The following is a 13498-nucleotide window of genomic DNA, read 5'->3' on the forward strand; positions in this document are numbered from 1 at the left end:
GTAAAAAGCGTTACTTATAAAAACTACCTGTAATGGTATGAAGAAATGTAAAATGGAAGAATATAAAATATGAGACTATAATTACAGACTACATAAAAGTATTTGGACAAATAAGGATTGTATAGTAGTATTGAAAGAAAATTTAAAAATTAGGTTAAATTAGAAAACATTTTCTCCTAAAAACACATAACTCTAGTCTGACAATGAAAAAAAAATCCAGACAAATTCCAGTCGAGGGTCATCTGTAAAATACCTGACTACTCAAAACCGTCAAGATCATCAAAAACAAGGAAAGTCTGAGAAATTATTAAAGCCAAGAGAAGCCTAGGGAGCCATGACAACTTAAATGTAATGTGATATCTTAGATGGGATCCTGGAAGAGAAAAAGGATATTATGTAAAAACTAAGGAAATCTGACTAAAATACAGACTTCAGTTAATAATAATAATAATAATAATAATAATGTATTAATATTGGTTCATTAATTGTAGCAAATATGGCATACTAGTGCTAGGTATTCATATTAGAGGAAACTGGGTGTGTAGAATATGAGAACTTTGCATTATTTGTAAATCTGAAACTATTCTGAATAAAAATCCTAAAAATAAAGTTTATTCCTAAGAAGGTCGGAAAGGGAGAAAAATACACATGAAGGCATCTATTCATCAAATGCCTGTGGATAGAAAAAAACAGTATGCCATATACATATGTATATAGTTACAAATATTTGTATACATATGGATTCCAGAGGGAAATAAAGTGAAAACCAGTTATTTGTTTATTTATTTAGTTTTATTATTGAGAGAGAGAGAGAGAGAGACAGAGCATGAGGGGGGAAAGGGCAGAGAGAGAGGGAGACACAGAATCCAAAGCAGGCTCCAGGCTCTGAGCTGTCGGCACAGAGCCTGAGCCCAGTGAGGGGCTTGAACCCACAATCTGTGAGATCATGACCTTGAGCTGAAGTTGGACGCTTTAACTGACTGAGCCACCTCGCTGCCCCTGAAAACCAGTTTTTAAAGAAGCTAGGTGATGAACATTTTCCCACTCTAAAGTTTGTTGGAAGCAAGCAAGATTAATTTGATAGTTGGATTGAGGTGATGGTGATAATACTACAGTATGAGAGAACCTGTGGGTCAAATTGGATTCTTTATTAGAAGCATCAATTGTTAAAAAAAAAAAAAAGAAAAGAAAGAAAGAATCAACTATCATGTAGTGTTAGCCAGGGATCCAGGACCACAGTAGAATATGTAATAAATGGGACCTGTTGCTTACTGAAAAAACTTGATTTGAAATCTTTCCATTGTATAATCAAATCATTTTTGTCTAATCTGTTAAGAGTGCAGCAAAAAAAGTTAGGAAGAATTGTCTTGAGTGTAGTGCCATCTGCTGGCACTAGTACCTAAATACATTTAAAAATCATTTTATCATCTTGTGATGTCTACTGGTTTTCCTTATTCATTATTCCCTTGGTTATATTTGTTTTGTTCTTGTGCTGTCTTCTTGTTATATATAATTGATACTCCTTTTTAAAAAATCCTTATGGTATCCATAGAGTTTAATTCATCACTACCTCAGGTTTTAAGAAGTTCTCATGTTTGGCTTGTCAATTTTAGCTGGAACTTAAAAGTAAGTCAAGTGTGCATGGACCTTTTTTCCTTTTATTTGTTCTTGTCAGAAACCCTTTATAGTGCTCTAATTTTATCTCTCTACATTTAATGGGATTAAATGTGAGCGACTCAAAATTATATAATTAAGTACATTTCACTTCTTGATTCAGAGTCTATCCTATTAGAATTATACCTGACAGCAGACATTTACACGGTGCAAGTCACAGGCATATACTTAATCCCTGCTGGCTTGCTAATTCACTGTGTATGTGGGCTGTGCACCAAAGACAGGCAGGTAACATGTGCCTTGTAGGTAACGTATACGCCCTAGAATGCTGTTAAATTGATTTCTCCCTCTTTTTTGGGGGGGGGGTTGGAATTATGGCATCTTTTCATCTCTCTTGCTCCCTTTCTCTCTCTCCAGCAATTGTATTTTGCTCCCTTTGAATTCTCTTCATATCCTTTGCCTATTTTGTCAAATGTGATGTTATTCATGCTTTTCTCAGAGCTTGGTATATGGCCAGAGAGTCCAGAACAGTCAGAAGAGTCCAGGGAGTGCACACACTCCCCAAGAACAGGAAGATGCATCCTTCTCTCACCAGGTGAACGATCATTCTTTCACATTGGTATATGTATGCTTTTATGGGGAGTGTGGCTGACCTGGGAAGCCTTCATTCATGCTGCCCTGAATTCTCTGTGTGGCCCTGTTATTTTCAGACACATTTCAGTATCATCTGCCGTTAAGGAAACTATATCCTTGGCTGTATTTGTTAGCATCTTTATATCAAGCATATTAGCCTTTATGTTGGAGACTGCTAATTTTTTTTAAGTTTTTTTTTTTTTTTTAAGAAAAAAAGATTATTTTGAGAGAGTGTGCATGTGCACATGAGCAGGGAAGGGGCAGAGAGAGTGGAGGTGAGAGAATCCCAAGCAGGCTCTACACTTTCAGCATGGAGCCAGGCGTGGGGCTCGATCTCACATACCCTCATGTCCCCCACAGATGTCCCCCCTCCCACTGCCGCTTTTAAAAATGAATGTAACCTAAAGGTTTAATAAGTCTGGCATTTAAAAAAAGTTAACTAGATTGCACACAGACAGTTGGTAACTAGTTAGTTGGTTATATTCCATCTGGACATGTGAATAAACGTGTATTGTGGCATCTATCTTCTTGATACACAAGCCAGCATTTGCCTGTACCTGCTGTGTGAGTTTCAGTTCTGTCATGTTGATTTCTCTTTGCAGCAGTGTGCAGCAGCTGAGCTCTCCCAGCTCCTCTCAGTCTTGTCTACTATGTCAGCATTAGATTGGGGAGGTGCTTTCTCATTCCAGTTCTCTTCAACAACACCAGGGTTGTAAAAACCTTTGGCTGCGAACTAGGTACTTTAAGAATCTTCATATGGCATAATTTCTTTACTCCAATACAGAAAATCACTGTGTTAGCCTTAGAAGGGATCCTGGAGGACTTGTAATCTAGTAGTTTTTAAACTTTTTTTAAAAAGCTGCTAATGTTTTTTCAATTAAAGAAATCTTATATAAAACCTCAGTATCTGAAAGGCAGGGTAGATAACAAAATGCTGTGTTTAAAGAATTGAGAGTAATGAAGCTCTTTAACACCTTGTTGTTGGTCCTTGAGGCACCTCAGAGAAACTCTGACCTCATTTTATTCATCCTTCTCTTTTTTTTTAAAGTTTGTTGTTGTTTGTTTGTTTGTTTTGTTTTGAGAGAGAGTGAGAGAGAGAGAAAGCGCTCAGGTAGGAGAGCTGGAGAGGGAGAGTGAGTATTCATCCTTCCCTTTTCACAAATAAGGGACCTGAATCCTACAGTAGTGAATTGCCTCACTGGGTGTAGCCTAGATAAGAAAATGGCAGACTTTGGATTCAGTAGCCTCTCAGTTAAGGACTTTTTTTTCTATTACACCAAGCAGTTGCTAATGGAATTACTGCATTTCTCAGTGCTCATGATAATTGTATTCTTAATCCCCTTGATCCATTTCACCCATCCCCTCACCCACCTCCCCTCTGTAACCATCAGTTTGTTCTTAAGAGTCTGTTTTTTGGTTTGTCTCTTTCTTTGTTTCTTAAATACTACATATGAGTGAAATCACGTGATATTTATCTTTCTCTGACTTATTTCACTTAGCATTATACCCTCTCTCCATCCATGTTGCTGCAAATGGGAAGATTTCATTCTTTTTTATGGCTAATATTCCACTGTACATATATACCACATCTTTATTCATCTATCAGTGGACACTTGGGCACTTTTATTCTTGGTGACTGAATTTTTTGGCACCCTCTTAAACTTTGCACTGCCCTTACCATGTTCTGGCCTGAGGTTGCAGTACATTGTATAGTGCTTTATGTACAGCAGGCCAAACATGCTCTGTGTTTTGTTGTCATATAAAATAAACATAATTGTATCTTGGTGCTGTGTTATATTGAGGAAGCTGACTATGCATAACAAGTTTTGTTAAATACAAAATTACAACATACTAGCTTTGAATGGGATGTAATATTCTGTAAAACTGTTTAAAATTAGGAGTGTTGACCTTTTTAGAACTATTTAAGTAGATTTACATTTTATCAGAGCTGCCCCATTGTTCCTTACTCATCTCAACATAGATGTTTAACAAGCCCTCAGCATGGAGTGTAAGAAAAGATAGTATCTGAAAATAATAGAAGAGTAATCTCTGTTGGTTTGTTTCTTTACCACCTTAGAGTTTATTTGGCATGTGATGAAAGTTTGAAAATTAAAAAAAAAAATTTTAATGTTCGTTTTTGAGAGGGAGAGAGAGAGAGCACGCACGGGAGCACAAGTGGGGGAGGGGCAGAGAGAGAGAGGGAGACACAGAATCCAAAGCAGGCTCCAGGCTCTGAACTGTCAGCACAGAACCCCAGGGGGGGCTCGAATGCACAAATTGCAAGATCATGACCTGAGCTAAAGTCAGATGCTCAACTGACTGAGCCACCGACTGTGCCACCCAGCCACCCCTAAATTTTTTTTTTTAAGTTTATTTATTTTGAGAGTGAGAAAGTGTGAGCAGGGAAGGGGCAGAGAAAGAGGGAGAATCTCAAGCAGGCTCTGCACAGAGCCTGATGCGGGGCTTGAATTCATGGAACAGTGAAATCATGACCTGAGCAGAAATCACAAGTTGGACACTTAACTGACTGAGCCACCCAGGTGTCCTGTGGCATGTGATGAGGGTTTTAGAGTGTTAGATATGTACAAACTTGTTGAATCACTATGTTGTACACCTGAAGGTACTGTAATATTGCATGTTCACTATACTCAACCAAATTCAGAAATAAAAAATAGAATGCTCAAGGTAGAGGTTTTGCTGGAATAAAAGACAAATTGGTCTGAGAGAATGAGAGTTGAAGTTCAGAGTTCTGTGGAGCTAAAGATGAATTTCAGTTACAAATTTGTCACTCATCTCTAGTCTGGCAGCTTTTGTGTTTTGAGAGTATGTGCAGGGGTAGATCTATTTGAACATGCTTTTTCTCTGAAGAGGACATATTTCAGAATAAGGTAACAACCATTTCAATAATGAACCTTCTTCAAACAGTGCAAAACTGGTAGTAAAATATTGAAATATTCTCTGTATCTCTTTTCTGAACTTTTGCCTTTGTGTAATTTACTCTTTAACAGGAAATCAAATCCCAAAGCCATTATAACCATGGATATGGTGAATCTCTTGGACGGAAAACTCATATTGATGATTACAGCACATGGGACATAGTGAAGGCTACACAGTAAGTTTTTTGTTATAGTTGTTTTCTTCTTTGATACCTATATTTTAAGTAAAATATGAGCACATGTATTTCTCCTTATTGATAATTCTCTATTTGGTGAGATATTGTTCTCATACTTTAGCTCTTTGTACAGATTTACCATGGCTGATTTAAAGATTTTGTCTAGTTAGTCCAATGTCTGGGATTCCTCAGTGACAGTTTCTGTTAATTGCTTTCTGTTCCCCTCAGTGGATTATACTTTCTTGTTCCTTTGCATGTCTTTTAATTTTTTTTTGTTGAAAACTAGACTGTTAAAATTATATGAGGTCACAGTTCTAATATCAGATTCTCCTGGGGTTTGTTGTTGTTATTTGTGCCATTTCTAAATTAATGCTGTAAACTGTCTTTGTCATGTGTGGCCACTGAAGTGTCAGCTCAGTTAGTGGTAAGTAAATGATTGGACAGAAACTTTTTTTCTTTTTTTTCTTTTTTTCTTTCACCTTTATGTATTTATTTTGAGAGACAGAGACAGTGTGAATGGGGGAGGTGCAGAGAGAGAGAGAGCAGGAGAGAGAGAGAGTCCCAAGTAGGCTCCTCACTGTTAGCACAGAGCCCCATGTGGGGCTCAAACTCACAAAATTGTGAGATCATGACCTGAGTCAAAACTGAGAGTTGGCTGCTCAACCAACTGAGCCACCCAGGTGCCCCAGAAACTTCTTAAATCCCTAGAACCAGTAAATCCTGGTCTTTGTTGAGGGACTTTCTGTATGGTTTGGACACTCAGTACTCTTCCAGGCAGTTTTCCAATGCCTTAGCCTTCATTGTTTGCTTGCCTGGAACCTCAAAGTCAATCTGATGTGAGAGCTTAGGGTTTTCTTAGGCTTCTGTTGAATATATGCACATAACCTTATGCTTGTGCATGGCTTTCTAGATTCCCAGGAATATGTCTGAGCTTTTCAAAGCCCCTATGGATATCTCATTCCTCAGCCTTTGTTTCTTTCCTCAGATTTGTCTGTTTGCCCCAGCTGTTACACATCCTCTCAAGCAACTGTGATGTTAAAACATTGGCAGTCCCCAGACAGAAGCTTTTAATCAGTTTAAGTTAGGTTCAGTAGATAAGCCTTTCAAGTGGACTCTTCTAGGGAACCACCAAACAGGTCAAACAATGACCTCTCTTTTGGAAGAAGGCTTTGCAAGAACTCCATCCCTGTTCTGCTTACTCTGGTACTAGTGTAAGGGAACCAGTGTGAGTTTGCTCCTTGGTGAGTCACAGATACACCAGGTGGAGCTGTCACATTAGTTAAACTTTATTTGCAGCAAATGAGATCATGGGAAATAACTTGCAAAGCTGTGACTCCCTGAGCAAGGGTGGATGGATTCCTTTTATTTAGTGTTAAGATGAATATTTAAAAAGGAGATCCTTGTCATCATATGTAGAGATGGGCATACGGTTGCACACACACCTTAAGGAAAAGGAAACCTGCCTGTATACACATTGTATGTTCTGTAAAAGAGGCATGTGCTTGGGGTGCCTGGGTGGCTCGGTTGGGCATCCAACTTTGGCTCACGTCATGATCTCACGGCTTCTGAGTTCGAGCCCCACCTAGGGCTCTGTGCTGACAGCTCAGAGCCTGGAGCCTGCTTTGGATTCTGTGTCTCCCTCTCTCTCTGTCCCTTCCCCACTCTGTCTCTGTCTCTCTCTCAAAAATAAATAAAAGTTAAAAAAAAAAAAGAGTCATGTGCTCCTCCTTGGGCGGAGATTTTGGTCTTATAATGAGTAAAGGTAGTTGTCAGTCACTCTAGAGGTTATGCCATAGTCTGTGCAGGTGCGATTCAGAGGTTATGCTCAAACTGGTCTGGATGGTCTGGACTGGCTGGAGGTCCTGTCTGGGCAGTTGCTATTGCTTGAGGGGTGGTTTTGGTTTCCATTTCTGAGTTAAGAGATAAGCTGGAAAGAAGAGCTTAAGGAAAAATGTGGGATGAAGGTTGGTGAGTTCAAGCAATAAAGGTCAGGTCTTGGAGTCTAGCTGGTGATGTTGGTACCAGGAATACAAACATTTTTCAAGGCTGCTGGGGAGCAGAGAGTCTGGGACTGGGACTCAGGGACTCTGGGAGTCTGGGACTCTGTGTTAAAATACCACAAAATTCTCTGTTCTTACCGAAATTCAGCTGTTTTTTTGACTGAATGCTCTTTGGATTGTTGAAAGCCTTTTGTTAATTTCCATAGTTCTGAAAGCATTAATTTTGACAGTTTTTGCCATTTTTTTTCGTTTTTTTTTGTGGAGAGACAAACTTTCAAAGGTCCTTAGTTCACTGATGTCACTCTGCCTTCTTGAATGTTATATATAGTCAAATATCAAAGCACATTGTGCCCCCTGTATTTAGCAAACCGATTACACTGTTTTACATTCATCTTTCCTTTTGAGACTCCTTCTTTTTATACCTCCTTTCTCTCATTCGTGATTAATCTGTCTCACCCAAATGTATCATTTCCATCAGCAAATATACTCCAGTATCTTTGATCTTAAGAAGAAAACAACCACCCTTTTTTATCCCTTACATACTCTTCTGACTATTCAATTTCTTGAAAAGTATCTGTCTGTAATTTCTATCTTTAAAAACGTTTAAATTGTGAAACATTTCAATCCTACAGTGTAAAGTGTAGAGAAGAATATAACTGTCAGATTAATCAGATGCTACTAACATTTTGCTGTAATTGCTACAGGTTGCTCAGTGTACTACTCTCTTCCTTCTCCTCAAGGGAACCTCTCTTGAAAGTGCTGTGAATTATTCTCACGAACATTCTTGTACATTTATTTCTACAAACATCTATAAAAAATATGCTATTGTAATATATACCTAAAATTTATATAAATTGTATGCTATTCTTTTTTTTTTAAGCTTATTTATATATTTTGGGAGGGGAGGGGCAGAGAGAGAGGGAGAGAGAGAAACCCAAACAGGCTCCATGCTGTTGGCACAGAGGCTGATGGAGGGCTCAAACCCACGAACCGTGAGATCATGACCTGAGCCAAAACCAAGAGTCAGTTGCTTAACCGACTGAGCCACCCAGGTGCCCCTAATTGTATTCTATTTTACATATCATTTTGCAGCTTTTTTTTTAATTAAAAAAGCTATATACCTTTAGCGATTTATCAGTATTGATAAAGACCTAATTTATTTTGCTTTGTTGTTTTTTGAGAGAGAGAGAGAGAGCAAGAGAGGGACAGAGGGAGAGAGGGAATCTTAAGCAAGGCTCTGTGCTGAGTGCAGAACCTGGTCTGGGTCTCGATCTCCTGGCCATGAGATCATGACCTGAGCTGAAATCAAGAGATGGCCGCTTAACCAACTGAGCCACCCAGGGGCCCCAAGGACCTAATTTATTGTTTAACTGCTTTGTCTTATTCTATCATTCTACTTACTGAAGGATACTTACAACTGCTTCTACAGTACTTTGTTAGTATTACAAACATTGCATCAATGAATATCCTTCTTCCTGTTTTCCTGAATACATAAATAAGAGTTCTAGGGTAGAAAAATCAAGTGTAATTTCTGGCTTCTTCAGTATGTTCCTTCAACCTTACCAACTATTGCCAAATTGATTTCCAAAGTGGCTGTGCCAATTTGTACTTTAACCTGCAGCAAATGCGTTCTTCTTTGACTACTTCTTGCCAAATCCTAGTTTTGTCACACGAATAATTGTTACCAGTTTAATGGTTGTGAAATGGTTTTCTGGGGTTTTTTTTTTTGTTTTTATTTAAAGAAAAATTTTTTTTAATGTTTATTTATTTTTGAGAGAGAGAGAGAGAGAGGCAGAATGCCAGTGGGTTGGGGCAGAGAGAGAGGGAGGCACAGAATCCAAAGCAGGCTCCGAGCTGTCAGCACAGAGCCTGACAGGGCTCAAACTCACGAGCTGTGAGATCATGACCTGCGCTGAAGTCACACGCTCAACTGACTGAGCCACCTAGGTGCCCTGGTTTTCTGTTTTGATTGGCCTTTCTCTGATAACAAATAGTGTTGAATATATTTCCTATGTTTATTAGCCGTTTGGATTTCTTCCTGTGCAAACACATGTTAAATCTTTTACCCATTTTGAATTCTTATGTCTTTTTTGTAATTGATTTGTAAAAGTTCTGTATGTATTTTGATGGGAGTCCACAAGAAGTTAGTGGAATATGTGTCCCCTTAGTGCCCTTCAAAGTCCTATTTTGCTGCTGTGCTAGCCCCTTCACACCTCCCAGACATGCAGCTCACCATTCAGTACTCCTCTCCAGTGTGTACAAACTTCAGTTTTTTTTCTGCAACAGTGTGGTAGAAGTTCTCCTCTGGAAACCTGGATTTCCACAAGGCTCTCTCATCTGTAGGAGGTTGTCTAAGACAGTGTTGTCCAGGGTTCCCAGACCATTGCCAAGAAGGACTGTAACCAGGTCATGGGCCACTGCAGGATCTGTGGCTGGGGCACTGAGGTCTGTATGCCTATTACCCAGCACATGGATGGATGAGACTTCTCATCTCCCTTTTAGTGTGGTACCGGATCCCATAACTGCCGCGTGGTACTGGATCCCATAACTGCTGCAGAGGCACTTTTGTCCATGAGTAGATGCCAAATTATTGTTGGAAGGGGGACAAAATGATGGATGTCTTATACTACCCTGATGCTGACATCAGTCTGGTCCATTTCATCTTGTATAATATATATTGTTTTAATCATTTCTTAGTCTTCACAATTGACCTAGCTATTTTGGCCTTTTACTCTCACAAATGAATTTTATTTATTTTATTTATTTTAATGTTTATTTTTGAGAGAGAGAGACAAGCAAACAGACATAGAGTGCAAGTGGGGAAGGGGCAGAGAGAGGGGGAGACACAATCTGAAGCAGGCTCTAAACTCTGAGCTGTCCAGCACAGAGCCCAATGTGGGGCCTGAATTCACGGACCGCGAGATCATGACCTGAGCTGAAGTTAGACACTTAACTGACTGAGCCACCCAGGCACCCCCACAAATGAAATTTAGGTTCTACTTGAGAAATTCACGAGATATTTATTTGGGATTTTAATTAGAATTTCATTGAATTTGTAGATTAATATGGGGGAAATTGGTGTATATATTTGTCATAAGTGTTGTTTATAGTGAGAGCAGTGTAATTAAATGTGCTTTCTCATTATTTTAGACGATTTAACATTTCATATTATAATGATATTGGAATCTGATCCTAAATATATTTTACTTGGATACTTTGTTTTAATGAATTTTTTTTTTTCTGAAAAAAGATAACCTCACAAAGATACATAATTTCCTGATGGAAGAATTATAGTCTATGCTACATTGACTAAGTCACAGTAATTACTTTTTCAGTATTATTCACTAAGCAAATATTTTACTGACTTTTAACCTGAAATACCCATTTTTAATGACAGTTCTTGCAACCTATTCAGGTTCTGGCATTTTTACAATGACAATAAATGGGTTTATACGTATATGTTAGAGAATTGTGTCAAAAATTTTAGCATATCCACATGAGGAAGTTTTCATAGGTGATATATTTAGATCTTTCAGAAACTATATTATGTAATGATGCAAACATTTTCAACTATACAGTTTTTAAAAACTGTTCTCTTTATAGCAAGTTTTCTTCTAAAGTAGAAGTAGTTATTTTCTCACTGTGTCTAAAATACCCTTTTGCCTTGAGGAACAGACTAAATATCTTTATCCATTTTAAGCATATATGGTTGATAGTATACTGTGCATTCATTTGCTGTCACTACCCCTCTCAGCGCCCCCCCCCCCCCTCCCAAGCCAGTACATTTGAAATACTTTTCTTTTTTGTTAGAGGGAAAATGCAGTTCACTTCTTTGTATGGTTAAGAAGATTTTCGGGTCATCTGGTTGGCTCAGTTGGAGAAATGTGTGACTCATGACCTCCGAGTCATGAGTTTGAGCCCCACATTGGGTGTAGCAATTACTTACATACATACATACACTAGAAAAACAAAGATTTTCGTGGTCACTTATCTCATTTAAAATGTGAGGTAGATTCTGCTCTTCAAGGTTATGTGTCTAGTTTACTTAACTAAGCACCTGTAGGCAGTTTTTTGAAAAAGAACAAAGAGCTTAAGATACCACTATCATCTCTGAATTGTGAAACTCTTGCTCTTCCCTTTGGTTGATTACGTTGTGCACGTGTGTGTGCACATGTACATATACAGTACAGAGCCAGTGAGGGCAGCAATGTGAAGGCTCTGTTAAATATTAGTGAAGCTTGATTAATTACCTATGGCATTAATATAGTTAGACATTTTAGTGTTTGTTTCTAGTGCCCCATTATTGCGCTACCCCTCCCCCAACCTCACCCTGTGGTGTGCCTTCCCCATTTTGGAGACCGCTCTAAGAAATACAACTATAGTCAAAGCTCGTTTAAATTTGTTTTTGTGTCTCATATTTCCAAGGACGTGATATTTTGTTTAGAATAAAGCTGGTGGTTCTTGAGGCTCCATGGTGGATTCTTGGTAGTTTATTGTACTGTGCTCTCCATTTTTGCTTATGCTTAAAATTTTCCATAATAAAAAGTTTAAAAACTATGTAGCCAAACAGTATTCAAAAGCTGAAAGGTGGGGTAGGATCAGGCTCTCTGCAAGTGCCTATCTTCTTTATCAAATAAAAACATCTTTCCCAGATCTCTTCCAGTGTACTTTGTCTTATGTCTCAGTGGCTTGAACTAACAGGACTCTTTCCCTACCCACCCTACTTCCTGTCCCCACATGTTCTCTGTCCTCTTTTATTTGCCCTAAGGAATATCAAAGCTAAATTTGTAAACAAAGAATCCTGAGGCTTGTGAAATATCCTTTCTTCTTGTTGTTCTTTTAAATCATTGATGCTTTTTGTTACTGCTTTTTTGTGATTTAATATTTTTTTTATTTAAAAAAAATTTTTTTTAACGTTTATTTATTTTTGAGATAGAGAGAGACAGAGCATGAACAGGGGAGGGTCAGAGAGAGAGGGAGACCCAGAATCCGAAGCAGGCTCCAGGCTCCGAGCGGTCAGCACAGAGCCCGATGCGGGGCTCGAACTCATGGACTGTGAGATCATGACCTGAGCCGAAGTCAGACACTTAACCGACTGAGCCACCCAGGCGCCCCTGTATTTTTTAATATAATTGTCTGTATTTTTTTTTTTTAATTTTTTTTTTTCAACGTTTATTTATTTTTGGGACAGAGAGAGACAGAGCATGAACGGGGGAGGGGCAGAGAGAGAGGGAGACACAGAATCGGAAACAGGCTCCAGGCTCCAAGCCGTCAGCCCAGAGCCTGACGCGGGGCTCGAACTCACGGACCGCGAGATCGTGACCTGGCTGAAGTCGGACGCTTAACCGACTGCGCCACCCAGGCGCCCCAAATTGTCTGTATTTTTATAAGCAGCCTTAAGTGTTTTATAGACTAAGAGGTGATATTGATAAAAACAAGCAATCACTAGACATTTTATTTCTGGTATCCTTTTCTCTTCCAATTGATGAGATATTGCATTCTTATAGATAAGACATTTAAAACTGAAAATGTTGCTAACTGGATTAGGAAAAACTGTTGGAATATTGATATTTTTAAAGTAACATTTTACATTGAGAAATCCATTTTAATTTCCAGGTATCATAATAGAGCATTATTTTCTTCTGGAAATGTTACTTTCAGCTTTACATTTGTTGTGAAATAGTAATAACAATCTTATATTTTTTTCTTTTCAAGATATGGAATATATGAACGCTGCCGAGAATTGGTGGAAGCAGGTTATGATGTACGGCAACCAGACAAAGAAAATGTTACACTCCTCCATTGGGCTGCCATCAATAACAGAATAGATTTAGTCAAGTATGTATTTTTTGTATTTTAAAGTAATTATTTATTATAAAATTATTCTAAATTATAAAAATTAGTAATTTCTAAAATTCATTGCTTTTACTTTTTATTTTTTTAATGCTTATTTATTTTGAGAGAGAGAGAGAGTGTGAGTGCAAGCGTGGGAGGGGCAGTGAGAGAGAGGGACAGAGAGAGAATCCCAAGCAGGCTCCTCTGATGTCAGCATGGAGCCCGGCACAGGGCTCGAACTCCTGAATTGTGAGATCATGACCTGAGCCGAAATCAAGAGTTGGATGTTTAATCAACTGAGCCA

General features: G+C 38.5%; 1 protein-coding gene across 7 annotated transcripts in view; it reads left to right on the forward strand.

Annotated features, from left to right (window-relative positions):
* The window catches only part of ZDHHC17 (zinc finger DHHC-type palmitoyltransferase 17), a 108375-nt gene that overhangs the window by 19961 nt on the left and 74916 nt on the right, over nt 1–13498 (forward strand). For 5 of the 7 annotated variants that reach the window (XM_045062096.1, XM_019835254.2, XM_045062098.1 and 2 more), the window contains exons 2-4: nt 2114–2209; nt 5256–5359; nt 13075–13197. In XM_045062096.1, coding sequence (XP_044918031.1) covers nt 2114–2209; nt 5256–5359; nt 13075–13197 — 323 coding nt within the window. The remainder of the gene's footprint in view (nt 1–2113; nt 2210–5255; nt 5360–13074; nt 13198–13498) is intronic. The other 2 variants (XM_045062097.1, XM_003989060.6) reach the window with 1 other exon arrangement.

The sequence above is a fragment of the Felis catus genome, chromosome B4 (genome assembly GCF_018350175.1).
Source record: "Felis catus isolate Fca126 chromosome B4, F.catus_Fca126_mat1.0, whole genome shotgun sequence".
Classification (NCBI taxonomy): domain Eukaryota; kingdom Metazoa; phylum Chordata; class Mammalia; order Carnivora; family Felidae; genus Felis; species Felis catus.